We start from the raw sequence: 27,966 nt of genomic DNA on the forward strand, positions 1-27,966 counted from the left end.
TGGAAATTTGAACTTGCTGTGGTGGCTTATGATAATTGGGAAAACAGTACCATGGGCATACATGTAAGGAATAGATTAACCATAGCAAGGGGATGCATTTGTTGCTCTAAAATTAGATGTTTATACTGTTGGGAAGGTAGAAATATTCTATAAAGCTGCTGCTGCACAGAACTGCTCTAAAATAGTGCCATATGTTGTGGTGGTAAAATGTATTCTACTTAATTGGTAGCAAGGCAGTGCGTTAAACAGCAACTGCTAACTGGAAGTGTTTGGGTGGATTGAATAACTTGAATCTGGAAATATTAAATGAATTACCTTAGGAGCGTTCTGAATCTGTAATGTGGATTTTCAGCAATCATTGGACAGCTGGGAAAAATGCAAAAGATTTGAGGGTTGGGGTGAAGGTTAAGATTGTCTCAGTATTTAAGAGAAGGTAAGTAGAGAGAACTAAGCCACTCGATGTAAGTCACTGCGCAACCTACGTTGCAGTTGTTGCAAACCGCTCTGCAAGGGAGCTTGCTGGAGGGTTTATGTGGGGAGGAAGAGGGATAGGACTGAACATTGTTTCCTAATGTGTGTGCAGGGCTGGAAGGGAGGCATTTGACACAAGTCTCTCTGGAAGATATTATAGTATCTGGATGCATTCGTCAAACACATCCTTCTCCCCACTGCTTCCTTTTAGGAGGGAATTGCGGACTGCGAATCTCAATTTGAGGTAGGTGTCAAGTTTTCCAAGTTAGGAAACTGCCTGTGTTCCAGAAGGAATATGCTTTTCTCTCTGCATCTTTTCTCTATTTATTGTATTGTGATAATTTGGATGTGTCCTTATTTATAGTGCTGTTGCAATGCTCCTTTTGATACTTTTTCCTTTAAGAGACAGTTGAGCTCCTTTTCTTAGGGATGTGGATTCTGCTTAAGGCTGAACATGACAATGCCTGTGTCCTTTATTAACTCACCCCCAAAGAATCCAGGCTGTCCTTACAGCCTAGACAATTGTAGGAAAGTCAGAACAGTATGAGTTCACTGTGGAGTATTATAGCAAAAAAGATTTGTTGGAATATGGAGATAAAATATTCAAAGAGGAATGAGCAGAAGTAGGGAAAGCACTTAGTATGTAAGACTTCAGCACGTTTAGTTACATGTTTGCATGCATATCCTTCCCCAAGTAACACTCAGTCATGCAATTCAAGTGAAAATAGTACTTATAAGATGCTGTGTTTCACATGAATAGGAAGGGGAAGGTTGCAGCACTGATTTTGCTGGCATAAGGCTGCAGTTTTGGCTTAGGAATTTGGGTAGAGGTCACATCAGAAGGGCAGTGACAACAGAAACACAATGTTCATGTGAGAGTTGCTCAACACGTTTTCTACATGCCTCCTGCAGCTAAACAGTAACTTCAGAGAGTGTGTTTCCCTGCTATCGTTTGTAGTTGCTGGAGCTGAAAATTGTCTTCCCCCTGAGTCCTGTCCTAGGCTGAACTGCATGTCCAGTGACCCACAAAGTCTCCCTTCTGCTGAATGGGAAGGGGCAGCTCAAAAGTCAACAAGTCTGTGAGTGCTACGCTGGAGATGCAAGATGGGTTTGTAGACTTGAAAGTCTTGTGTATGTAGTTTAATTATTTTCTCATCTTGTGTCTGTATTAATTGGATGTGTTTTTGTGTAACAACAGAACTCTGACCAGATACTTAAACCTGCTGCATATACTTGCTTATGTGATTTTAATGAACATCTAGCTATCTGTAGTCAGAGACATGAATATAAACTAATATGCTTTAGTTAGTAAAAAAATCTTATGTATTCACAGCTTTTATATAAATACATGCACAAAATTTAAATGGGGTGTTTTTTTTGTTATTTTTTTGGAAGCATTTTTTACTCACAACATTTCAAATTTTATTTGCAGCAGGCTGACTAGTGATTTAAATCTTTAGTGTCATTGCCAAAAGCTTTACAGTGCATAGCTGCAGAACATCAAGAACTCTGCTTAGACCTTTGTGACTTGTGAGGTTTCTGTTGACAGAAGCTGTGTTTCCATGCTGGGGTACCTGTCCCTCTATTGACTTGAAGGGCTGGGGCTGTTGGCAGGCTACCATGAGCAATTGCTGGACATCCTCATGCAGACCACTGGCCAAGTCCATGGCTCTCAGAAATAAAAACGTGCGTAGCCCAGGCACTTAACCACTTTGCAGGTGATATGACTCGTTCCACATAGGGGGAAGAGCCGAGAGGCTCTGGCGTGGCAACTGCTATGCACACAGACTGTTTACCCTGTGCATTTCTTTTCAGGAGGCAGTCACGGTGTGCTTTTCGTCATTTGGTGTAGACAGGTTGGATACCACTGTTGTGGCATTGTTCCCATCACTACTTCAGGAGAATCTTACTGTCCAGGCTAGTTTACAGAATCGTAGAATCATTAAGGTTGGAAAAGACCTCCAAAATCATCAAGTCCAACCTCAAGTTGCAGGACAGGAGGTTGCTGCTGCAGCAGCTGTGTGAGGGGGATACTAAATCTAAAAAAAAGGAAAAGACTAAAAAAAAAATTAAACTGCAAGAAAGAAATCATCCCCTCTCCCTCCCAAGCTTGCAGTTCCCCTTTGTGCCTCTTTCAAGGAGTCAGGTAACTGCCTTTGCTCTGCAGAGTTTCAGTTGGTCTCATTCATCTTCACTGTGCTGCCAAATTCCTGACACCCATTATATGAAGCCCTACTAGTGCATAACCTATCACAAGGCTAAATACTGAAATTGCCGCCATTTTCCTTAATCTTCCTTTCCTTTTCTTGACTCCTCAATCTAAAGGCTTTGTTGTACCTTATCCTCACATACTTTCCCTATATTTTTTTCAGAGGCTGCTGATTTCTCAAATATCTTGACAAAAGGAATTCTCATCTCCCATCACTGTGGAGTGGCCAGAATCTGCAAGGCAAGTACAGAAAAACCTGGTTTTAAGTAAAGATTAGCTTCACTGTCATACCATGCAAGGTTGCAGCTCACTGAGAGGCTGCCATGTATTTGCGCTTTTATTATACTATTCGGTTACTGTGTTCAGTTTGAGAAGTGAAGGGGGAAAAAAAATGAGTCATTTGTTTTTGCAGTATTTTCCACTGCAGTAAATTCTGGAATCTGCTAAGAGAAGACATTTGTACAGAATTAATTGTTCAGATTTACTTAACGAACATTCTTTTAACTGCTGATGCTTTATTTTTGCTCTTTGCAATGCTGCAGAATATGAAATAATCACAAAATAACTGCTATTTAAACACATCTAGGGATTTACAAAAACTAGAGCGTAGTGGACGAAAGCAGTCCTTACTCCTTAAGAGCTTCCATTCTGCATCTCTTGGAGTGGGGTGTATCTGTCAGTGGATGAAACTGTAAGTGCTTGTATTCCAATTTTTATATTGCTGATCCTTACAAACTGGTTTTTTAGAAGTGAAGAAAGACAGAAGGCACCAACAATAACTCACAGGCTTTCTAAGTTTAAAGTCTGGCTGGAAAGATACATGAAGCTGGTAGTGCATAAAAAGGGTTAAAGCGATGGGGCTGGTACTTGGTCAGTGTGTAGGATTTAGGACAGGATGCAGGAGGGACAATTTTATTAATATAACTGCAGTGAAACTGGTTGAAATTGAAGGAAACAGCAGTACTGTTCATACAGTAATAGTGATTGGCTGTAAGTATATGAACTGCATGTACCAGGTTGGTTGGATAATACTGTATGACATCTCCTCATGCCTAACAAAGGCTTATATTTGCTTACAGAGAGGTACAATGAGTATTTACTCTTTTGGATTAGAAAAGTTGCTATTGGCCCCCTGACACGAAAATACTTCTGGTGATACAAGGCTTGTGTCCTTGCTTCTACACTTTTGTTTGGTGAGATGGTAGAGTGCTACCAGAGGTACACACACGCAGGGAAGGGCAGCTAACAGCACACAGATTGCCTGTACCCAAGGTGGATAAACTTTCTCCTCTTTCATGGGGAAGCCTTCCTATGGAGACAAAAAAAGCAAACAAAAGAAATAATTGGTAGGTACACTTACGTTTGCGTTTTCTTACACTGTTTCAGTAAGGATAGCAACATTTCACTCTTGGTCAACAATAGCACTCAGAGGCCGTGCCCTCTGTAAACCCTTCTTTTGGGTCTAAAGATGGCAGTAAATGTTTTACAGTTTCAAAGATTTGTAGCTGTAATTGTGACACATTACTAGGGATACAAAGATGGCCCAAAGAGTTATCAAACCTTCACCCTCTCTTGATTAAAGTCTGTTTATATGTGTGAGGATTCAAAGCTTACCTGGTGTCAGCAATGACTGAACATGTTCTCTGTCAAACAGGGAAGATTTCTGTCAGAGATTTTGAGGGAATGATGGTAAAACAATTTCTGCAAGTCTGTGGCTGAGAGTTTTATTTGGGGTGATATATATTTAATGCCATTTGGAGGAGATACTGCTGCTGTGTAATCCTCATACAGTTTAGGACCAGAATCGATCTCCAAACCCCTACACAGGTTGTATTTGAGAGGGATCCAAGAAACTGAGGTGACATGAGACAGTGACACCCAGATCAATTGTTCTGAGCATTGACATGACTTTGTTGCTGAATTAACCAACACTGTTCTCAGACCACTGCTCCCTCCCTGTCTGCCTGTCAAAAGTACATATTCATATGTTCATCAGGATCCCAGTGATGCTGATAGTTCTCACTGAGGAATGTTTTCATCTCTGACATCCGTCTTGCAGTTCTGCTCATGCATTTGTTCTGCCTCTGAGCCCTGTATAGGTATGGAATGTCTGTGAGACATTTCACTTCAACACTTCTCAGCGTTACAAATACAGAGCACAAAGTACGTGGACACCTCAAGAAGAGACACATTTTAGTATGTGTAACCTCTTTGCATGCTGGAGCCTTCTCATTCTCAGCACTACATCACTTCAGGCTGCATTCCATAGGCAAGCCGTAGTTAGCAATGATTTTAAAGGATCTGCTAAGGGAGAAAATAAGGTAAATCTTGCTTTTATTAGAGGTTCTGAAAATATTTGGGAACATACGTATTTAGGGTTCCAGGCTGCATAGCTTGGCGGCTTCAGCATCTGAAGAGTAACAAAGGCCATGAAGACAGTTAGCAGGAGCAGAGGGCTAATAAACCTCCAGGTGATTTGCCAGTAGATGTTGAGTTTTCGACCAGTCATCCATTTCACATCTTTACTGAACCTTGTAAAAGAGGGCATGTTTATGATGATGTCAGATCTAGAGTATAATAGTTTCACTTCTTTATAATTTTCTGTAAGTTTTAAACACACAGTACAGCACCCTAAGTCTTTTCTATTCCTTACCATTCTTTAATAACTTAGTATTGACTTCAGTAAATAATAATATCAATGAAGTAGGTCTTTATTGATCCCTACCAGAGGTGAATGACCAGTTTGCACTGTCAGTTTACATTACCAGAGCACGTAGTCTAAGGTTTCTAAGCACAAATAAATGATAATATTTCAGCAGTTCTATAGACTATTCAAATATTTAAAATAAAAAGGCAAAATTATCAAGGGAAAAAACAGAATTTTAGGAAGAAGTCTGAATTAACCAGCACCAAATCAAATCAGGTCATCAGGGACAAAATTACTGCAACCTGGGTTGTATTTATGTCTTATGAAAAAAAATTCTATCTGTTTCCAACGTACCTTTTAATTTTGTAGACATACACAACTCCAATAACTTCAAAGAAAGCAAGGACTAGAAGAGGCACTGAGCCTGCATATCTGTCAAAAATGTCAATCCAGTAACTCCCTGAACTCAGCGTAAAACACAGAGCAATGAGGAAGCTAATTAGACATATTATACCTGAAGGAAAAAAGATATCTATGTTACTGGAGTATTGAATTTGGTAAGTATATTTTTGTTCTAAATTGTTTTTGCTCTTGTTCTTGTCATTTTTATTCTCTCTCCCTCTATGGAGCTACGACAAGCTGTTTTTACCTTAGGGGAGCTAATATCACTTCCCAAACTCAGTTTTCCCTTGTGTGTTGGCTAAGAGGCCAGCTGTTGCAGGCGGAATGCACTCATCTGACTCAGACCACCCTCCTGTTGTTAATCCTTTAGGAAGCCTGGGCTGTGCTATGCTGTTGTCCAATGTTAATTTTTGGCTGATGCCACGAGTTTCAAGTGCCCTCACATCCTTACAGCCCCTTATGTTCCAGTGTGTACAGTTTGGGTTTCAGCACCCTCTTCTGCACAGTCAGTTCCACTTTAGCAGGATTTAGGTTTGAGGTAATTGTTCAAAAAGTGGGAAGGAGGGAAAATGATGCTGCGTGCAGACAGGGGCTGCACATCAATTTGTATGTCCTCCTAATGTGTTACTGATTTCTTCTGACTCTGAGATGGACTTTGGTTCAATTCTGTAAAAAGTTGGCTCTAGACTTCTAGACCTTTTTTTTTTTTATTATTTTACTAAAGGAAGTTCACAATTGGAAAATCCATTTCGAACTAATATGGTTACCTCATCAGGTTGTGAATAAATTTGGTTTTCTGCATTAAAAGTTGTAAAATGAAGGATATAATTTAGATGCCACAGGAAGAATCTAAAAAAGACACGACAGCAATATTTCCCATGAGAATTTAAAAGGGAACACTGTGGAAGTATTAATCCATTACTTCAAACGGCTCCAGACATTTTTCTTGAGCAGTTTTTCTGGACCAGTTTCACAGCAGAATCTCTCAGACTCTCATCGAGCCTGGTTCTTAAGGAGCAGGTTGGGTTCAGTATCCGCCTCTGGTTAAAAAGATCCCAGTTTTGGTGCAAGAACAGGATTACACACACAGTACTTCCTCATTTTCCAAGTGATAATTTGCTACTCTGGCTTGTTTATGGTAAATGTGAAACAATCTGCAGCATCATAAACCTGAATGAAATAGGAGTGAATGACCTCTCCTACAGTTGTGACAATGTTAACGTGCAGGTGGTTACGGCAGACTAGCTGATGTCACTGGATGCCTTAAAGTGATTTGTATTGGTGCCAAAGGCTTAAGGGAAGACAAGGCTCTTCCTGACATCCACAACAGTTCAGCATGAACTTGGCTCCAGGAATAGCAATTTAGCAAGCTTTCTCACACTGAAACAGCTACCTTGCGAACTTAAGAAAAAAAAGGGCAAAGGCAATATAATACTGTCACCTGACAGCTTCTGCCATAACTGCTATCTCATCTCTGTGCTTGTCTTCTGCAAACACAGTCCAATGCCATTACTTACACTGTGAGATTAAGCTAAATCAATATTACAAATTATTAATTCCACTGTGATATTTACTAAGCAGTTGGTATTTTGTGAATCTATAAAGAAGCCACCTTCTTCGAACAAAGCAAATGCCTTACCAGATAATAACTCTTTAGGTGTTGATTTAGATACAATTTGAAGCTCTAGAAGAGGAGTGAAGACACCCTCGATGTTTCCAAACATTGAAGAAAGACCCAAGCTGAACAACATTATGAAAAACAGGATGGCCCAGGCCTGGGAGCCTGGCATGAGAATGATAGCTTGGGTGAAAACGATGAAAGCCAAGCCAGTTCCTGATACACTCTGCAGAAGTCACAAACAGATAAAAATACACATTATAATGTCATTTCTCATTCCGAAGTTATTATGGCAGACTTCTGTCCTTCTCTGTAGTCAAGGATGCTAGTCAGCCTGCAGGGCTCTGTGGCAGCCAGCAGCTAAGAAGGTGAGGGGTGTTTGTGGGGAGTCTAAATTTTCTATCAGAGTTGTCTAGACAGTCATGGAGCAGAACTTCAGCTTGCACAAAGAGATGGGTCCACAGTAAAGCAGATCTTAGAGCTGTAATTGAAATAGCAATTGCTTTGCTAATGCCATTTTAAGTGTGTTTTTTAAAAAATCTAAGATGGTGCTGGAAAGAAAGAGATTTAAATAAGGATATGATTGTCACTCTAGCAGCAAGACAAATGGTGAATTGTTGATTACAAAGCACCCCATAATTGCAAAGGCAGAAAAGACTAATAGGGAAAAAGCCAATTTCAAACAAATTTCTTTTAATTTAGTCTCCCAGGGACAGGGATATTTAAATATAAGCATCGAAAAACACTAATGTTGCCATAATTTGGAAGTAAAGTATTTCAAACCGTAAATCAGAAATGGGTGCCATCAGAAGAGGTGAGATGAAACAGACTTGTGCCAGGGCTGGAATGTCATCCTTGGACTTCTCCATCATGTGAATCACACATGAAGTGAGGTAGGACAAGTAGACAGAGAAGAAACATCCATGTGTAGTGATAGAGGATATGTTTTAGGAGAATTAGAAAATAAGGAAGGGGAGAGGATCATAATCTGGTTCTGTGGCAAACAGTGTACGTTGTTATAGGTTTTTTGATGCTTTCCTAAATATAGATTTAGGAAATACAGATTTAGGAAGTTTCCTAAATATAGATTTAGGAAATTCCCATTCAGCATCCTTTTTCTATAATCTTTCATCTAGATGTGTTTCCTCTGTTGTGCTTATTCCTATAAACTAAAGTACAGCTGAATGGAGTGTCCATGGTAGGCTGCAGGTGGGAGCACCCTTGAAGATTAGTTTTGTGATTACTGTGTGTAATTTTACATGCTGTAACAGACAGGTTTAAGTTCAAACTACCCTACAACAGTACTGTTATCTCAAATGTTGAAAAATTGATTTGTTCAATGATGATTATATATCATATATTCATTACAAGTAGAGCAAAATACAAGCACTTATAAGAAAAAGGAAGATACCAATCCTTCTACATTATTTTGTTTAAGGATTACCTGTTGGAAGCAGTTATGGTACCTGATCAAGAAATTCTTGGAGGTCACAGCTCTTCAGTTTGAGTCCAGCAATTTTTTCTGGATGTGATGAATTCAGGAAAGTAATCCAGGATGTATAGTTTTGCCGCATGATGCTCTCTTCCGGAAGATCAAATTCATTAATGATACTGATAATGTTCCTGCGAGAGAAGCCAACATAGCATGAGTTTAAATCTTTGCAGATGATGTGGCTGGAAATGCTATGCTGTGTATCCAGAGGTTACTCAAAAGTTGTGCTTACTTCCTGTGCTGCTATTTACAGTATAAAGGAAAATATTAATTGACAGCTTTTTTATTAAACAGAAAAAAATAGACTATTTAATGTCTTCTCTTTCAGATACAAACTCTGAGTACTTTATGGAGATCCAGTCTCTAAAATTTATCCAGATCATTTCTACCACTTTTGATTAATAAAATTAGTGAAAATTAGTGAATCTGGTGGAATAGAAAAATGTGTTATTTCTTACTACTTTTAATGCTTGCCTGAGACTGAGATGTGAACTTTGATGCACTACTTGAAATGGGTATATTTACATGGTTATAGTTACATATTTCTGTGGTTATAATATGTCTTGCTTCTTATGAATGCTAACCTTGATCATCCTTACCTCAGTGCCATAATACTTTCTGGTTTTATATTAGACTTCTCCATACATGCTTGTCATCCATAGATGCTTTTCCTTTTTATTGAAAATAAATTCTCCAAATGCATGTTTTTCAAGTAACACATTATCTATTTTGGCATTGAAACCACAGTGTAACACTGGGAACACAACTTTCTCACCTGTCCAAGCAGTCCCAGTAAGCTGTTGTTGCTTTAAACCCCAAAACAGAAAAGACTGGGATGGAAGCGTAGAGGGATGTCACGCTGTTCACAATTGCTACTGTCACAGCATCCTTTTCACAGTCATTCCTAGAGATAGCATTCAAACAAGTGAAGAAACTTGAAAAAGGCAGTATTTTATCTGTGATTCTCTCACTTATTTCTGCAAGCGTTTTAACTTTTTAAAGTCCTCCACTCTCCCTTGCCCCACTTTCTGGTAGATCTATTTGGCCTTTTAGAAAGACAGCATCTGATAATATCCTTTAGAAAAAATTAAGATCATTTATAAATATTCTTAAGAAAGATTTTTGAAAATTAAAAAAAAAAAAAAAAAGAAAAAGAGGCACAGAATGCAACAAGAATTTAGCCAGTTAATAAAAGCTGCAGTTCTACTTACTTTTGCGGATTGTAGCTTGAGAATGCAATGAGCCCTCCAAAAGCCAAAGAGAGAGAGAAGAAAATCTGGGTAGCTGCATCAAGCCATACACGGGGATTTTTCAAAGTGTTCAGCTGAAATAATTGGAAGAAATGCGAGTGTTAGGCTTAAATTACAATTTCTTTCTCTCTTCCAGCTCTCATAGCTTACGCCTTATTTCACTTCTGCTATTCTGAGGAAATACAAGGAAAAAGAAGAAACTGAAAAAGTGAAATTTGAATTTTTATGTAAGGGCAACCAGCGTCATACAGGAAGCTAAATTAAAAAGTAATTGTTGGATTACAGAGAATGTCGAGCAGTTTTAAACAGTGGCACTAAGGAATTTTGCCGTTGAAATCTGTCTGAAAGAAAGATAAAACGTAAGTAGTGGGCAAAATGTAAACGTGGTCAGTAAATATTAGTGGTCAATAAATACTAGTTTCCTGCAGAAAGTGGCATGTTATATTCATACCCTAGTAGGTAAATTACTTTCCAATCTGTTATCAAGGAGGGGGAATAGAGTACAGTATTAGTTAAGAATGTTTTAGAAAGCAGATGGTTGAAAAGTAATACTGGGACTGCAGAATATTTCACTTTGTTTCACATCAGTTTGAGTTAAATCTGCATCCCAGTCTTGCAGGACAACTTATGTGTCTACTGTGTCTGTCTCTGTGTCTGTGCAAGTGATCCTGGTACATGACTGGGAACATTTGCAGGAGTGAGAGGTAAGTATGTCAAAAGACCCTTAACAGCATTTTGGGTTTCTCTGCAGCTGGCCTGAGCTTGAAGAGCAAGAATAATGGGTTCACCTCAGTGTGGATGGAAGCAGGTAATGCCATTACTGCCGATGCCCTCCCCACAGGGATGTCAGTGCTTTGATCGCAGCAAAACTGGTGTAACCCTTTGTGCAACATAGCATAACAAGCAGATATGTGTCACCACTGCTGGCTGAAATGCTTCAGCTTAGCCAAACCTCCTAGAGGATTAATTTGAAAGATCACAACCAAACCCTCAAAGGCCAGAGTGCTCACTGGCAGGGCCCTGTGCAGGTACAGATCTAGACTGCTATTGCAGTGCAGAAGCTTGGCACTCACAGTGCTGCATGACCTTCACAGTTGGATTAAGTGCTGCCAAGTCAGCGCTGACAGATGCGACTCCTACAAGTCTGGATTTTTGACTGGGGACTTTGGCAAATGAGTCTGCAGGTAGTTATGACCAGTGCTGGGTGCAATGCATTTATTGACTCTAAAAGATACTAATCAACCCCCAAACTTGAAAAAATAACAGGTGGGCAAACATGTTGATGTCATGGCAATGTCATTATGTGCTCTTGAGAAAATGATTTTAAATATTATTTTATATTTTCAGTAATATGGCATATAGAGTTTATAAGTATCTTCAGAAGAAAAAGTGTGCTGATGCCAGAAACATGCAGATGAAGATGCACAAGCAGAATGTCAATGATTGAACACGGGAGTAATGAGAACAGGAAGTATAATTGCTACCCTATGGATGGAAATATGTTTGGATACACGAACACATGAAACACAGAAATTTTCTTAAAACAGAGTTTAAAATTACTGAGGTCCCTCTGATGTGTAAAAACTAATGCTTTTCTCATAAGGCCAACAAGTAATGCTGTACTTAAAGGCAGCATTTCATTAGGGCAGTGCTTTTCCTCCCCTTAATACCAGAACCATTATGGACAGTCCAGGTACCTTGAAAGAAGCTTTAAGTGGCCATGCACAGTAATATATCATAACTGTAAAATAGAGAAAAAAGTTACAAATTGCCTCTGTGGGTAGTGGATTTGGTGCCTGTGCTGCCTTTTTCTTGGCTATGCTCGCTGCTCGTTAAATAGCTGCAGAGCTCTGGGCACAGGCATCAGTTGCCCAAACAAGTTCTTGGAATTGTTCATTGCCAAACCTCCAAATATTTCAAGTCTCTGAAGCTCTCTCAAATGTGAAAGAGACTGGAGGAGACATTTGTGTTCCTGAGCTGACATAGATGTCCACTGAAGGTGTGCCATGCATACTGTTGCTGATGCTTGATGAGATCTCTTTTCTGCTTCCTCTCATTATTTATTTTTTAAAAAAACCTTTCCAAAAGTCTGTTCCAGCTCCTGTGTTGCTTCATCTTTGACAACTTCTGCTTTCCCTTCAAATGCCTGTGAACATCATTTCAGTCTCTTTTATTTTCTTGGCAGCTTCATTTTCCAGGTAGCCAAGAGTTTAGAAAGAGTGAGTGAATTGTCAGACTTTTCCATGTCTGAAAGTCAATGAAAAGAAGTATTCATTATTTGTTCTAAAACTTAGGGTATGAAAGTAAGACAAATGGCAAAAAGCCTATGTATTTCTGTATAGCCTGCCACATTTAAATCCATATGCATGCAGCTGTTATTTTTGATATTTTTTAATGAGAACTGAAATACAAACTTGGAAAGTGAATAAACTTAAACAGTGGTGGTTTGGGGAAAAAAAATGAATTCATTTGGGTGATTATGATCTTGAAACTGGGTAAGATATAACTTTTAGCACTAGGTGTTACTTCTTTCACAGATTTTCAAAAACAGTGAGATGTCACAGTTACCAGGAAGTGGATGTGGCAGCTATCAGAAACTACAATTTGTGCTGCACTGCAAAGTTGGAAAAAAGTTGGAAAATAATACCTCCAATGAGGCATGAATGTCAAGAAGAATGATTTGATTTATATATTTATTTTAAAAGCAAACTGAAAAAAGCAGTAGGTGAGCTAATTCTTACTTTATTTTCCTAAAACTTTACAAACTTCCTGCAAAAACACAGGAAAAGAAGAAGGAAACAGCACACACTTAAGAAACATGCTTTACAACTTTGTAAGCTGGTGTAGTCTGGGTGGAGCAGATAAATCTCTACCAAAAAAAACCAGAAAAACAAAAAGCAACAACAAAAAAACCCAAAAACCAATAGCCCTTCCTCTGCAACTCACTTTGGGACATTCCTTGTGGGGAAGCATAACAAGAAACATGACTGTGTTTACTGATGGCAGGGGTAGGAATAGTTCCTCATGAAATAGGCTAACAGTAAACAAAATAGTGGTACTGCAGTTATGGGCTAAGGGGAAGAAGAGAGAAGGGCAATGTTGCAGCTATATTCTTACTGTCTGGAAATCCTTGAAGTGCCACAATCCTGCATAGCAGTTCGTGGGTTGGTTTAACAAAGCCATCTCTCTCTCTCCTATACTATAACTTTCTATGCAATGGAACACCCATAGCAGGTATCAACTTACAAGGCTGTTGCACCAGCTTTCCCATGTTTGTAGATAAGAGCACAGTTTCATCACTAGAACCATCTTCAGATGACTTTTCAAGGATGTACCCAGGATCTGCTTCCTCAAACCAGCTAAACATTAACTGCAGGTTGACTGCAGGCGGATTTCCACTCCGACTTCTGGCACCAGTCTACAAATCCATCCGGCTGTTTTTATGATGATCCACTCCTCCTTAGCACTGCAATACGTCCAAGCTTTGGGAATATACACAAATCTATTTTCTGTGTTAAATTCAGTGTGCAGTGATCCTGTGTCCCAGAGATGCCTGAGCTCTTCCAGAGAAACCCAACAGCCAGGCTGAGACCAAATGACAACAGGCTGTGCCCTGTTCCTGGTTGTGGTGTCTAACCTGCTTTCTTCCTTGAGACATTGCACCAAGCTTTTATTGTCCTGTCTGGGCCCTAAAAAAATACAAGTGTATGTCCTGATCTTCTGTAATAACCAAGGTTGTCCTTCTTGAGCTCTGGCAGCATTTAGATGGCTGTCTGTGCCATGGGGCTTGCAGAGGGAGGGATAAAGAGATGTCTCATTTGAGCTTTCTCCTGTTGTCCCTTTCCAGCCTGGCATATATCTCTGGGCTACCTGACTTATGTTTTCCTTAATGTCTGTTTTCTTGTCGTAGAAAAGGAAAGGGAAAAATATGTGGTTGGAAGTGCTGCTGTGGCTGCAGAACCAGTGGATGCTCTGAGACCACCTATTAGTGGGTGCTGCTTTTCCTTCTCTGCACTCACCACTTCATGGAGCTTTTTAGCACAAGGGCAGAGCTGTGAGGAGCTTACAGCGGATAGCAACCACTCAGGGGGACAGTCTGACTTTTCATTTGGGAATGCCACTAAGGACAGTGTAAAAAGTTCCTTCTGAAAGGAGGGATCTGGAAATCCCACCCCTTTGAGAAGATGAGAAGAAATGGGAGAGGCGTTCTTCTCTAGCAGTTGTGTCTTTTAGGAACAGCTACAATGGAGGGGAGGAAACTGCAGTTAAGGAGAAACATGGGTAGGAGAAAATGACTTTCAACCTTAAAAAAAAACCAAAACACTTTGCAGTGTAATTCCTCATTAGTTTTCCTTGTGAATTCTTAAAAGATTAAAGTTGTGTGAATTCTATAACATTGGCACAGAAATCTCATCTTTATCATGTGTTTGTGAAGTTTACTTACATATTCAAGACTGAAGCACCCATAATATACTTAATTTTCCAGTATTTTCTGATATGCATACTACTGAACTGATAAATACTTTGATGCTTTTTTTTCCTGCCAGAATATATTAAAATACTAAATCACTTCATCTCTGAAAAAAGGGCTTAGCTGAGCTCTTCGGTAGAAAGTTAGATCAGGTGTTGCTAGAAAATGAGTATACACTGTGAAATCTGAGGGGAAGAAAAAGGAAAAATGTTTCTGACTATAGCAGCAATACTTACATTAGGGGTGAAGAGATAAGCCAGACCATCTGTGGCTCCTGGTAGAGTGAGTCCTTGAATAAGGAATATAGTCAGGACTAGGTAAGGAAATATTGCTGTTACATAAATTGCCTGAAGTAAGAAAGTCAGAAGACAAACAGTTACTAGCAATAACTTCAATAAAACCTATTTAAGTTATTGCAACATACAATACTAATAATATTTGATAAGACAGCTACAGATGAACACTGCCATCTTTAAAAGAATCAGGGTGTACTTTTGCATGATATATTTCTAAAAAAATTACTCTTAAAACCATGTCAGAGGAGGCTGGTAGGGCAGAAGCATTTGCAATGGAAAAAGAGAGAAGCATCATTTTAAGCCACTTGTACTGCTGTTCTGGCTTTCTTGGACAAGGAGCACAGTGAAATGGTGCTGGTGTGGTAAATAGGGAAGGCATTCCTTGGTGGTAAAAACTCAGTTTCTGAAGAGCAAGATGCAAAGTGTAGGGTAATGCACTTCTCTGTCCTTTTTGTACCTTTCCTGTGGTTTCAATTCCTCGGATGGTGCAGAGATAGACAATTGCCCAGCAAGTTGCTAAGCACAAAATGAGCCACCACTGTAATGTGCCACTCTCAGCGATATCAGGTGTTATGTTCAAAGTCTTCCTATACCAAAAATAATTTACTGCAGTGCTTTCATAACATTCTTTATTGAACCCTGGGAAAAAAAATGTTGCAAATGTTAGAATAAATTGTAGGCTGCCAAATCAAATTCAGAGATGGACTTTCTGCACTGTGGGTGAAGTGCAGCAAGACAAACTCTGACACATCAGTCTGAGACTCAGATTTATCTGAGACCATCACCAGCATTTCTACAGGGGATAACTTTCTAAATAGAAACAGTGGTGCACGCAGTGCAAGGTAAAACCTAAACTAATGGCACTGGAGACTATGAAATTTTTTGTAGTTACCTGTTCTGTTTTCATTTAGAGGACAAACGCTCCAAGGAAGAGGTTCTTGGAAGGAGTTTATGAAATACCACATCACCCAGGTTAAAACAGTATTGTAGTATAAGCTCACCAGAATGGACACCACCCACGAACCAACACCTGCAGAGAGCACAAGATCTCAGCTTAGAAAAGCTTTGGAAAAAGCTATCAGTCAGTCACAGCACTAGCTCTTGGAAGCTCACATTTCCTGTTCTTTCAAGATTTTCTTGTCCATCCTCTCTTGCCCCTCCCCGAGATTTTCCCCTGAAAGATGGGCATTTGTGTTCTCAGTAACCAAACATTAGTGCACAGTCCCCCATCTCATCAACCCTGCTCCAAGAATGCTGACACTCTCTACTTTCATGAAAGATTAGGATTGAAATCTTTGCTCAAGTACATAATACATTGTTTTCTGTAACACAGGACAACTTTAATAGTAGAGACCAAAAGAGACTGAAGTTTTACAGCATGCTGTAGCTGCATGAGACCACTCTTTTGTCTCAAATCATGCACATATGCCCTAAATTGATCACTGTTTTTTGCTCCTGTGATAAGGAGGGAAGAATATCAACACCACATTTTCTGCTTGCTTATATTTTTATAGAGGGAGTGCAGAACATGCCTAGTTAAAGGAGATAGGCTTAGCTGGCAGCACCACCCCGCTGCTTGGTATTTTTTCCTTGTTGTCCTTGGCCCTTAGATAACTCCTCTCACCCATCCCTTCTTCTCCCACACGTGCCCACAGGCATGGCTGTCAGTACCAAGCCCATTTCAAGCATAATCCAGCCCAGTGCCCAGGTATGATCCAGCAGAGCTGGCTGGAGCATCCAGAGGCTTCTCCTTGCCCTGCAGGCACAAGGGTGCTACCTCAAATACCGAATAGAGTCGATGCTTCAGCCCTCATGATGGGTGTTCCCAATCACTTCTACAGCCTAACAATGCATGCAGGACACAAGATGTGTTTTTTTCAGTGTATATTCAATAAATAGAAATGAATTGCCAGTACAGTCCTACACACCAGTCTGATGCACACTGCTATGTGGATTGTACCTGGTGCTCAGCCATGTTAATAATCTCTCTTCAGTCACCCCACTCTGCCCCCCTCTTGTGGAGGGCAACTTTCTGAGGTGCTATAGACTCATTAGGAGGTGCCAGAATCCTCATATCTTTCTGTCCTCTCTTCAGTCTGACTATTCATGGACTGGATCCTGGAAGGGCTTCCAGGGAAGAGCAAGAAGCACTGCAAGCAGGCAGCCCTTGTGTGAGCACCAAGATATGGTAGGAACAGGACAGTGTTGGCTAGTAGAGCTCATGTCCATTATGCTTCCAACAGCAAAGGTTATGAAGTTTGCATTTTAGGCTCCTGTGTGCCTAGAGTAATACCTGCTGAGAGCAATATAGAATTATAGAATCATAGAATTGTTTGGATTGGAATGGGCATTTAAAGGTCATCTATTCCCACTGCCCTGCCATCAACAGGGACATTTTTTACTAGACCAGGTTGTTCAGAGCCCTGTCCAACCTGACCATGAATATTTCCAAGGAAACCACTCCTCTCTGGGCCTCCTGTTCCAGTATCTCACCACTCTCATTGTAAAAAAACTCTTTCTAATCCTCTCGCTCATTAATTTTTGTATCCCAAAAAGCATCAGGCATAGGTGTGTAGGAAGTGAGTGCTGGATGGGAGCTCATCTGCCATTCCTTGAGCTGGGACCCAAAGAGACATACCAACGCCTCCCAGGTAAGGCGAGATAGTGTTCCAGGCACCGATGCTGCCTTTTCTCAGGCACTGTCCTAGGGCCAATTCAAGATGCAACAGTGGGATGCCTTCGAAGAGAAGAGCTATGAAGTATGGGATCAGGAAGGCCCCTGAAAAGACAATTAAGTGCAATTAAGTCACATGATTATCTGCATCTCACTAAATTACCATTTGATAATTAATTTCCTTATGAACCTAAAGGATGAACAAAGGATCATTTCTAGGGACACCTACCAAGTAATGTTTGTTACTGGTTATGTTTTGCTGGTGAAGATGGAGGAGGAAGGACTGGGATGCTTAATGCTGCAGGGCACTTCCCCTCAGGCATTGCTGCAGCCCATTGTAAGTATTTCGCTCACTATTTCATCCCTTTCCCTTCCTTTTAAGCATCTCTTGTCCCCATTTTCATAAAGAACAAGGGTTTGTCTGTCCCCTATACTGTCTGTTTTCCCTTCAGTGCATTGGATTATTCCCCTTCTTAAAGCTCTCAGGCATGTGCTCCTCTGTCTTCTGCTACTAAAGCATGATTTCGTGCTGGATGCCCCCAAGAGACAAGGTTGCTTTATTGCATAAAGTTCTGCTCAGAGCACTGAGCCTCTGGCTAACGAAAAACTGAAAGCAAGGCTGAAGTTTTTCTGTGAGACGTGGGAGAAATGAAACCCAATTTCTTCCCAGTTTGAATCCTTTACATCTTTCCCGTTTTTCTCACAGCACCCCCCTTGGGCCAGAAGCAGCATGTGCTGTTGGTTACCTGGAGGAAGGGACCAGTCTTGCCAGCAGCCTGGCTATTTCCTGCTAAACTGTGTACAGTGCCTGGTTTCCCACACTTTTCCTCAGAAAGGACATGGTTTTGGGTCTCCCTTCTTTCACACAGATACTGATTTTTAGGAGACCAGGAGAAGTTCCATCAGTATGTTTATACCACCTGCCCAAATGTCCAATTAAATTGGAATAGTGTAATAGACTGAAGTTTATTGCCATGGCCAACAACCACTGTGATCACGAAGTCTCTTTTCTCCAGGGAAACAAAGAGAGAAGTCCTGCCCCAGCCACCTCCTAGTTCTCCTACTGAGAGGATGTGTACTGATGCGGACTGATTTTGTGCTCCTCATTGCTTTGTCAATAAACCCGTGCCTTGTTCTACCATTTCTACTTTGCCTCCAAATCTCATATCTGGGTCTGCTCAGCTCTGCTCTTCCAGCTCTGGAAACTTTCTCTTCTCCCTCCAGGTTGGCAGGGAGATCAGCCTCACCATCCCCATCTGAGAGAGCACTACGGAGTAGCTCTGCTCAGTCTTCAGCCTGAGAGGGAAGTTGGGAAATGAAGAAGGATTTGTGGTCTCTACCTGGAGTGGCGCCGGGATTCTGCAATCACTGGTCATTTAGAAAGGCTGGGCAGATAAATCTAATCACTTGGGCTAGTGTTGTATTGCAATAACTTTGCTACCTATTGCTAGAAGCTGCAATAAATACATACAACACCCAGAGAAGGTGTGGTGTTGAATGGTTTAGCCTTCTACCAATAAATACACAGGAAAAAAAATTGCCAAAGGTGGAAATAAATGCCTTGCCTTATGACCTGAACTCTTAAGATGTTTTTAACTACTAAGAAGCAGATTTGAAAAAGGAGTCTCACAATTAATTTGCAGTATGTTAAATTCTCGATTTGGATCCTTGGTACCCCTGCTCAGTAGTCCTTGTCCTTGGAGGAAGCTCTAAAGTGGCTGTTACAAACTTCCCCCTCCAAGAGAGATTTACAGAGGGACTTCAGGACTGCAGTATTTGGTTTATTTTTAAGTGTTTTGCCACCTGATGAAATCTCATCTGGAGCTACGTACCAAAGCTCCCATGTAAATATGAAGGAATTTGGAAGTCCCTTCCACAGGAACTCAGTAACCTCTTGCCATGCTCAGTTCTGCAATCTGCTTCAAACCTGCTGCAGTATCCCTCTCCACAGCACTCCTAAGAATGCCCACCCAGCACTCCTGACAGCCCAATGACTTGGACTGCCCCCTGGGAAGAGCAAAATATTCAGGCAAGTGACCAGAGCACCACAGTATGGAGCATTTTACTTTGTCCAGCTGCCTGGCCATACACCAGCCCTGGGCAGTAGCTGTCTTGCTCCAATCCACACAGTGTTGAGGCCTTGCTAGCAGAGCACTCCATAAGAGACCGACCTATCTCCCATATCATATCTCCTGGGAAATAACTGTGTAATAATTAGTGCAAACCGCCCTCTGTTATCTCTCTCCCCTTTTCTGTTTGCTAGTTGAGCCATTGACAGCAGAGCGTGTTTAGACATTCTGCTGATAAAAGCCTGTTTACTTTGTGCAAGCTTGTGTGTACCTCCAGGCATATTTACGGCATGGCAAAACATAATGTCACACTTGGAAAGAAGATATTGGCTTTCCATGAGAACAATATAAAAAATCTGCTATCTGCAGATATGAAAATGTGGCAGAAGACTTGGTTAAGAAAAAATAATTTATGAAGCCAACTTTCTCAAACCTAATTAAAGTAAATGGTTTGTAGTGTAAAATGAAGTTTTCGGTTATTCATTCCTTTGCATTACCCTATTTTTAGGCAAAAAGAAAATAGTCAGGAGAAGGACAGTTAGTCTGCTGAAGAACTTGAAGCTTACTCTTTTCCACAATAAAATCCCTCACCTATAAAAACAGAAATACATTAACATAAAGGTATCATATATGGAATAGTGAGTAGGAACCCTCCAGCACTGTCTAGTCAAGGGCTTAACAGCTCTGTTTAATAGATGGAAGAGGATGTGCCAGAAGGCAAAATTTAAGTACCTTTTTAAAAAAATGCAATGAGAAATCTAACCACAGAAAAGGCAAGTAGAAAATCCAAGAAGCAGAATGAAGCAGCAAGCTGGTACCTGGCACACAGCAGATATCCCAAACCAGAGCATTCAAACACAGGCACAGCAAAATCCCATCAGCACTCATATGATGCGTAATACAGGTACAACAGAAACTCTGTAGATTTGGCTTCCATGAGGCATGGAAGAAACGATCATAAAATACTAGTAACAAATTATCCTGATCTGGACATTCTAGGTATATTTATATCTAGATATTCTAGGTCTATATGCTCTACAATGAATGGAAAATAAATGACATAAGAAGCAAGCCAGGGATGGGGGGGAACCTCTAAAAAAAAGGTTTATTTCCAGTAACTTTTTCCTCTCAAAAAATAAATAAGGAAAATGATAGTGATGAAGTATTTTTAGGTACTTTTAAAGTCTGGAGCAATGCCCATAAAAATCGGAAGTGTTGCCAGAGCATGATTTAGTTGCATCCCTGAGGCATGACTTAGGAAAATTTTCATCTACATCATTCCTTCTGTCAGAAAGATAGTGAAGGTTCATAAAGCAAGTAGATACATGAAGTACTAAAAGAAGGTCAAGGGGAGGAGGGGGAACCCAGTTCAAAACCTATGAGAGTTAAATGTTGTTTTTGAACGAGATCCTGCACAAGGATACTACAAAGCTGTGGAACAACCCCTGTGCACATGAGAAGGCACAGAAAGCCTTCAAGAACTTTTTCAAATCAGGCTATCAACAACTTCAAATTCTGCACACACTGGTGAGCTGGTTCCATTAAGAATAGAGTCCCAAGTGACAAGGAGCACCAGTGTGTGACACGATTGATGAAGAACCACTGGAGTGGAGGTAGCTCCACAGTCAGAGCAGTAGAAAAGAAAGGACGTGGTGCACTCGAGATACACTGAGGGTTTTTAAACCTGACTCCTTGATTGCAATGCACAGGCAAATCAACTCAGAAAAACAACTGTTCAACCACATTCAGCAAAATGACATTTAAAGGGCATGATCTTTGTTATATTACCTGCATGGGACAAGCTGGATGAGAAGTGCTATGATGCAGCCTGGGGAGTGCTGCTGATGCACCACAGGGCAGAATGACCAGGAGGCTCAGGAAGTAGCACAGTGTAAAGTTGGTTCACATCAACCAGCAAAACAGGGTGAAACAACTGAACTGGGTTTGTAACTTCTTAGAAGGAGGGAACAACAGATCTGACTAGTGGAAATGTAAGGCAGTTGAAGAATCAGCCAGGTGACCTCATGATCTATAGATACCAAGATCAGCAGAAATCCATGAGCCTCAGAAACAGAGAAGAAAACCCAGCAGCTTTGCTTGATGATGGGATACTAAGGAAAACTTCCTAAATATTGGAGAAAAACTTGCAGGAACTGATCTATGTGTTCAATTTTGCATCTTAGCAGTGCTTGTGGATCAGCTTGCAGAAGAAAGGCAAGTGACTTGAATGATGATCTAAAGACACGATAGCATTTGAGAGGGCAGAACATGAATGATAATTTTCCTTCAGACAGAGATTTAGGAATAGAAAAAAATAATTTTGATAAAGACTGAAATGACCTGGAAAGGATCAAAATAGTAACTTCAAAGGAAGTGCATCTGTAGAGTCTGAAAAATTCAGAAAGCACATCTCAGTGTGATACAGTGTAGCAAGAGTTCAGAGATCCACTTTACTGTTTGTGTTGGCACATAGGAGGAAGGGTGTTGGGTGAACTTTTCCAAAAAAATGAGGACTTCATGGCAAGATACCTGTGATAATTTATGTTTTACCTCCAAGAAATTGCAATAGGTGGTAATTACTTGTTCAGATACAGAGAAAAAGCTATTAGCTATTGAAAGGGGATTATCAGACCCGTCCCACTTTCCTTACGAGAATTCAGCTAAGCAGTGTGGTAGTCAACACAGCAAGGAATCACATCAAGGCATCTAGTAGGAAAAAAGAAGCAACTTCATCACACTCACCCCTCTCTCTAGAAAATAGTACTCCATGACCTTTTTTATGTCTTCTGCACATGCCTCAATGAGAATGAAAAGTATGAGCTACTATAAATATTGTATTTGTGCAGCATATTTATGATGGCACTGATTTTGACTTGCAGGTCACATTGTGCATCTTACAAAGTCTGAGACTTGGAAGTGTTGAACTTTCCATGTAAATAACAATATCTCCTTCAGCAACACTGAAGGAGCTAAAGCTGAGTCCAGAAATCCAAGGGAGCATTAGCCGTTTCAAACAAAGATGTGTAACACCCATAGACCAACTTATAAAATAATCTTGGTGAACTTCCTTTGAAATACTCATGACTGAAGGATGCAAGCAAGCAGCACTCACATGCAAATATCCACCAACCTGAGCTGTGAAGGGCAAACAAATATAACAGATTGTGAAAGGATCAACTCCGAATGTCACAGCTTTTCACCAAGGACTTGAGCAGAACATGGCAACAATCCAGGAAATGAAGTTGTTGCTTTCTGTCAGAGAGTAAACTGTTCTGCACTTCCCAACATACTATGTTTGGGTTTGTGTGTCTTTACAGTATCTTTCTGGTATAGATGTTGTTCCTCTTGGGTTTTGTTTTCTTTCTGAGGACACAGTGAGCCAGGCATTTCGCAGCAAGTTATAGTTCAAGTTTGAGGAAAAGGTCAGATAAGGTTATGAAAGTCTGTAAATGGTTGCCCCAGAAGTAAACAGTTCTCCCTTTTTACCATGACTGTAGTGTTTATGCATATTTCTTTTCCTAGAAAGAAACTGTATTCTATATTAAAGATATTTTTCAGTCATCTTGTAGGCTCAGGCACTGTGCACGTTTTAATGCCCATGAGCTAGGCAAGCATATAATAGCAAAAATTAAAAGTAAACTACTGCAGTCAGTCCAGCTAGAACAGGGTTGATTTTTCTAAAGTATACTCGGATGACTCTATGTGTACAGGTATAGCTATATGACTTGTTAGTGTTTCAATATATACTGAGTCAATATACATTTGTCAGTGTCTCAACAATATACTGGGCTATTTACAGACTTCTTTTCAATCCCAGTTGCCTGGGAACATTTGTGTTTGACTCCACTGACTGTGGCAAACAACCTTCATACCCATTAGTCATGAAAAGTAAATAGCTAACTTAACTCAGGCAATAAATCCAAATAATCAGTAACGGCAGCAGGTGATAAATGTCAGCAAAACTGATATTATATTAGATACGAGTTACTGAGTAACACTAATGTGCAATGAATCAGGTCCAGAGGTCTGATGGGAACAGCTGATATGGGACAAATGCACATGCACTTGTTTTCATCTCTTGTTTTTTGAAATATATAGAAATGAGGAAAAGTACATTGCCTAGCGCTGAAATACTTGGACATCACCTGAACCAGCAGTGAAACTGTACCATAGAAGCCATTCAGCCTTCGAGCATGTCTGTGCCATATCCCTACCAGGTTTCACTGCACATATGACTGTGGCTGCAGGCACAATCCACTGCACCTCTCAGGGCTCCCAGTCAACCACGATGCTGCTGTTCTCTCCCACGTTCACATCTTCAGATGCACACAAACAGGATTTATGCTCCAGTACTCCTGAAAATCTATTGGGCTTTTTTTGAGTTGTTTGCTTTCAAAAATGCAACCCCTAATCACATCACTGCCTTAAACTAACAGAAGAAAAATGCAACTACCTTATACACTGGTGTAAACCCAACAAGTCTGTCTTCTCAGTGGTCTTCATAACTCCCTCAACTTTTCCAGTGTCATCTCTCTAGGATAAATTATTCACAAACCCCACTGCACTTTGCTACAGAGTTAATCCTGCTGTTCAGCTCTTCAAGCCCTTTATTGAGGCTGAGTGACCAAACACTGGCTGTACATCCACACATTGACCTTAAATCACCACTGTCTTGTGCCATTGTTTGTGATGATGCAAAGTAGCTGTTTGCTGTTACTGACTCTGATAGCTATTTTAAACTGGTTTTTCACTGTCAACATTACTATTCACAGAGCAAAAGAGCAACTCAGACTTGTTTTTGCAGCATTTTTCCTATTTTTATTATCTTTAAACCTGCTCTAACCCCTGCATTTTTTTCCCCAGCAGTTCCTGTGGGAAATATCTGGAAGCAAATAGACTTTCTGAGCACTGTTCAGTTCATTAGACAAGTCACCACGGGTCTCCTTGCAGTCAGTCTCACACTTCTCCTAGGGTGGTGAGATCTATAGGGCAGGGATGCGGGAGACCCCAGAAGGGAGGATGGAGATCAAACCTCAGTAACAGGTAAACATTGCTGTACTCTGAAGTGAGGCTAGGATCTGGAGATACTGGAAAACTCTTGGCCAAAGCTGCTCCCCCCCCTCCAGCATAGAGAAACAACGATTGGTGCTTTGTGGGAAGGTTTGAGAGCCATTTTATGGTCAGTAGCAATATTTCATCTTATCCAGATTTGCACAAAACTCTGAAGCACAAATTTCATGCAGCCTGGTGCAGTCGGTGGTCCCAGAAGCAGCTCTGTGTAATCAGATGTGAGGAGGAGCTTCATCTTGCTATGTCCCTGCCTGTGAGTTTCAAACCTTCCACTGAACGCTTTGTGTTAATCATTCATTACATTACAAAAATATCATATTATGTTAGCCTTATGTTATTTGTTAGTGTTGTATGTATCTTCCCTAACTTTCCAAGATCAAAAGACAGCCTGAGATGCTGTAGAGTATTTGTCCTACAGCTCCTGCTCCAGAACACTTTCTTTGCAGGTCTCATGCCGTATCTGCTATGGGGATGTCTCTCTGAAGGTCTTTATCGTGTCTCATTAAAGCAAGTATCATTAACTGAAGGGATCAGTTTTTTCCCAGTCGTTCCCAGGGACAAATGCAGAGAAACAATGTGAACCTGTGGCTTTCTAGCCACCCAGTTATGGGACTTCTCTGAGGGAATTCCACTGGGTTTCTCATCTTGTAAATAAAATAACAGAAACCATCAAGTCTCCCGGGAGGAATCTAACCTACTGCATCTTGTCTTTTATTATTTGTATTTGTGTAATTGCAACTTTCAGCTGTCACATATTCAACGTTAAAAAGCTCCCTGCCACCAAAATAATTTACATTTGCTTGTTTAAAGACTATGATAGACATTTTCATTTTCAATTTCATTACCATTGTTTCTTGTCCCACAAGTTTTCCAGCCCTTGAATAATTGTTGGGGCTTGTCTGCATTTTGCCTAATTTTTCAAGCTGACTTTGAAGAGTGGACTTCCAGAAAAAGTCAGAGGTTCAGAAGTTGATTTAGTATTGGTAGCAATATCTCTACCTACTTCCTAGTGCTCTGCTTATATGTGCCAAGATTCTTTCTGTTGATACAACCTGCTGTATCTCATTCATTGAGATGCTTACCAGAGTCCCTAAGTGGCTACTTCTTTCTGAAACACCTTCCATTAAAGGCAACATCCATTCTTGGCTCCTTGATGGATTGAAATATATGTAGTTCATCACATTATACAGACACCTTAGTAAAATAAGCTTGGATTTAATAGTATTTTCTGTCATTTGACAGTTTCTCCAGGTCTGAATTTTCTGTTTCTACAATTAATTGAAAAATAACAAATAATATTGGGCTGAAACATTTTGCTGTCTCACTCTGCTTTAGATAGCAGCAGATTTCATGAGCTATTGAGGATAGTGAGTTATCAAGTACTCCTTTCTGATCCATTTATATTTACCAAATTGTCTGATTCTAAAGCAATTCTTTGTGGAACTGGTGCCCAGGGACAGGCTTGGGCACTTGTCCATACCACCTGACAGGATCCTGTTGCTATTCTATCGGCTGAGTATTTTAAACAGCCTCTAAGACACCCAAAAGCACAACTTAGTTTTCTGCAGAGGCAGTTCCAGATGATGAGGTAGCTTCTAAGAGCATCAGAGAAGGAATGACTTGCTGACCTTCCCAAAGGAAAACTCAGTGGCCATTTGGCTGGGGGCCGATTCACTCAGTCCTCCCTAGGACTTCTTGTTTCTCCTTAAGGTAGCCAGTTGCAGGTTCAGTTTCCTGGTCCCATTGGGACTGTAGTAGCAATGTAAAAACTTTAAAATAGCTTTTTCTGAGAGTGAACATCAGTCAGGTCTTCCTAAACAAATGCATCATTTTAAAAAGAAATATACTTCTATAGAAAAAGCTAATCTAACTAGAGCAAAACATTTAAGATAATTAATTTTTTTTTTAAAGTGATGTAACCAATATAAATCATATAACTTCCATACCTCTCAGAAGTTGGTACAATTATATCAGAATTGCAGTGTAATATTTTGGCAAAGTCCCATTTCAATCTTACCGCCTCCGTGAATCTGACACAAGTATGGAAATCGCCACACGTTTCCCAGACCAACAGCAAATCCAATACAGCTTAAAATATACTGGAACTTATTGTCCCACTTGGGTCTGCCATCTTCTTTAGGGATTTCAGGGGTTGCTGATAAATCTTTTGACATTTTAATGAAATATCCTTGGCTCCTTAGCCCCTTTCCCTATAAAAGGGAAGATGCTTCAAAACCTGTCTCTCCTATGGTTTTATGTAGGGTGACAGGAGGATCCTGGAAGAGAGGTGGAGCTCTCTTTTTATCTGATACAAAGGAATGTGTCATTGCCAAGACTGCAGTTTAAAGAAAAAACCAAGAATTGTTATTATATAGAGAGTTACCACTCTTGCCTTTTTTGCAACTCCTTCTGTAGTTAGAGAGTTTGGGAATACGTTGTTAATGGGTAACTTGGGATCAAACAGGTTTTTATTTTCTGTTCTCCTTCTGTTCTCCGAATCTGTCAGAGAAGTGTGACACTGAATATAATTAAAAAGAAACCTTTACAGCAGACTAATTAAAATTGTAAAATACTGGTAAAAATCTGTGAACAAAGTGTGACCATTTTCTTTACTAGCTTGTTAATAGAAGTAAATGAATGAAGGCATCTTTTGCAAATGCAAAAAGTCAATCAGAAAAAAGGCAAGAAAAATCAGACCTTGTATGTTCAGACATAAGAATTTGGTCCATTTTTACAATAGCTGCTAGAAGTTAATCACTTCCCATTTGTCAATGAATCCTCAGTGACTATTTTTATTGTCATTAAATAGTTACTGATGAATACAAGAGCTGAATGCCTTCCTTCTGTTGAAACTATGCAAGAGTATTTTTCTGTTTTCTTTCAGTTACATCAGGATTTTCCTAGTTTGCGAGATGAATCAGTTCATTCCACACTCAACAGAGCAACCAGTCAGCTTGCTTTGTTCAGTAAATCAACACTTTGTGCCTGGATTACCCTAAATATTTTCCCCTAAATATTTGCCCCTAAATAAAAACCCTGCTCTGCAGCTAAGCACACAAATATGGTCAGGTTGCAGATCATGCAACCAGAAGCCAGTTTCAGATCTAGGCTACTCGAGTCTTCCCAGGCTGGCACAGCTTATCCGCTTGCAGCTCTGCAAATATCCCGATCCACAGATGGAGCAGCTTAACTTCCCAGTCTCTTGTCAAGATTGTCTCACAGGGCACACGAGTCCGTGCATGCAGTGAGGCTTGGCAGCACTTACACAGCATCAGTGCTGCCATGGCAGCCACCACC

At 40.3% G+C, this 27,966-nt stretch overlaps 1 protein-coding gene and 1 long non-coding RNA gene across 9 annotated transcripts; one reads left to right on the forward strand and one right to left on the reverse strand.

Annotated features, from left to right (window-relative positions):
* The first annotated feature begins 338 nt into the window (after positions 1–338).
* On the forward strand, positions 339–12,737 carry LOC114060989. 7 transcript variants are annotated; one of them, XR_003572020.1, is made up of 7 exons: positions 339–461; positions 584–715; positions 3,760–4,026; positions 5,697–5,884; positions 8,786–8,904; positions 10,701–10,793; positions 11,452–12,737. It is a non-coding gene; the product is annotated as an uncharacterized LOC114060989 (long non-coding RNA). The 7 variants fall into 7 exon arrangements; XR_003572022.1 differs by lacking the exon at positions 339–461 and adding an exon at positions 1,462–1,550 and having other exon boundaries at positions 519–715; positions 3,879–4,026; XR_003572023.1 differs by lacking the exon at positions 339–461 and having other exon boundaries at positions 519–715; positions 10,678–10,793.
* LOC114060988 (sodium-dependent neutral amino acid transporter B(0)AT3-like) lies at positions 3,753–26,971 on the reverse strand. 2 transcript variants are annotated; one of them, XM_027890920.1, is made up of 12 exons: positions 26,687–26,971; positions 17,495–17,635; positions 15,749–15,886; positions 15,314–15,495; positions 14,797–14,907; positions 10,051–10,163; positions 9,615–9,743; positions 8,814–8,970; positions 7,369–7,573; positions 5,682–5,841; positions 5,049–5,211; positions 3,753–3,989 (listed from the first exon to the last, which is right to left on the reverse strand). In XM_027890920.1, the coding sequence occupies exons 1-12, from the start codon at positions 26,841–26,843 to the stop codon at positions 3,777–3,779; spliced, it is 1,869 nt and encodes a 622-aa protein (XP_027746721.1). In that variant the 5' UTR covers positions 26,844–26,971; the 3' UTR covers positions 3,753–3,776. The 2 variants fall into 2 exon arrangements, with proteins under 2 accessions (XP_027746721.1, XP_027746722.1); XM_027890921.1 differs by lacking the exon at positions 26,687–26,971 and adding an exon at positions 26,298–26,437.
* Between the last annotated feature and the right edge of the window lie 995 nt (positions 26,972–27,966).

Source organism: Empidonax traillii, unplaced genomic scaffold, assembly GCF_003031625.1.
Source record: "Empidonax traillii isolate 1590-97213 ecotype Southwest subspecies unplaced genomic scaffold, ASM303162v1 scaffold303:size634589, whole genome shotgun sequence".
NCBI classification, from domain to species: Eukaryota; Metazoa; Chordata; class Aves; order Passeriformes; family Tyrannidae; genus Empidonax; species Empidonax traillii.

What these genes read in the sequence shown, in the direction of transcription:
- LOC114060988 (XM_027890920.1), bottom strand. Translation starts at nt 26,843, where the DNA reads ATGTCAAAAGATTTATCAGCAACCCCTGAAATCCCTAAAGAAGATGGC. An exon ending in TCAAGCTACAATCCGCAAAA is followed by an intron (nt 9,744 to 10,050) that starts GTAAGTAGAACT and finishes TGCTATCTCTAG; the next exon opens with GAATGACTGTGAAAAGGATG. An exon ending in ACCTAAAGAGTTATTATCTG is followed by an intron (nt 5,842 to 7,368) that starts GTAAGGCATTTG and finishes TTTTTCCTTCAG; the next exon opens with GTATAATATGTCTAATTAGC.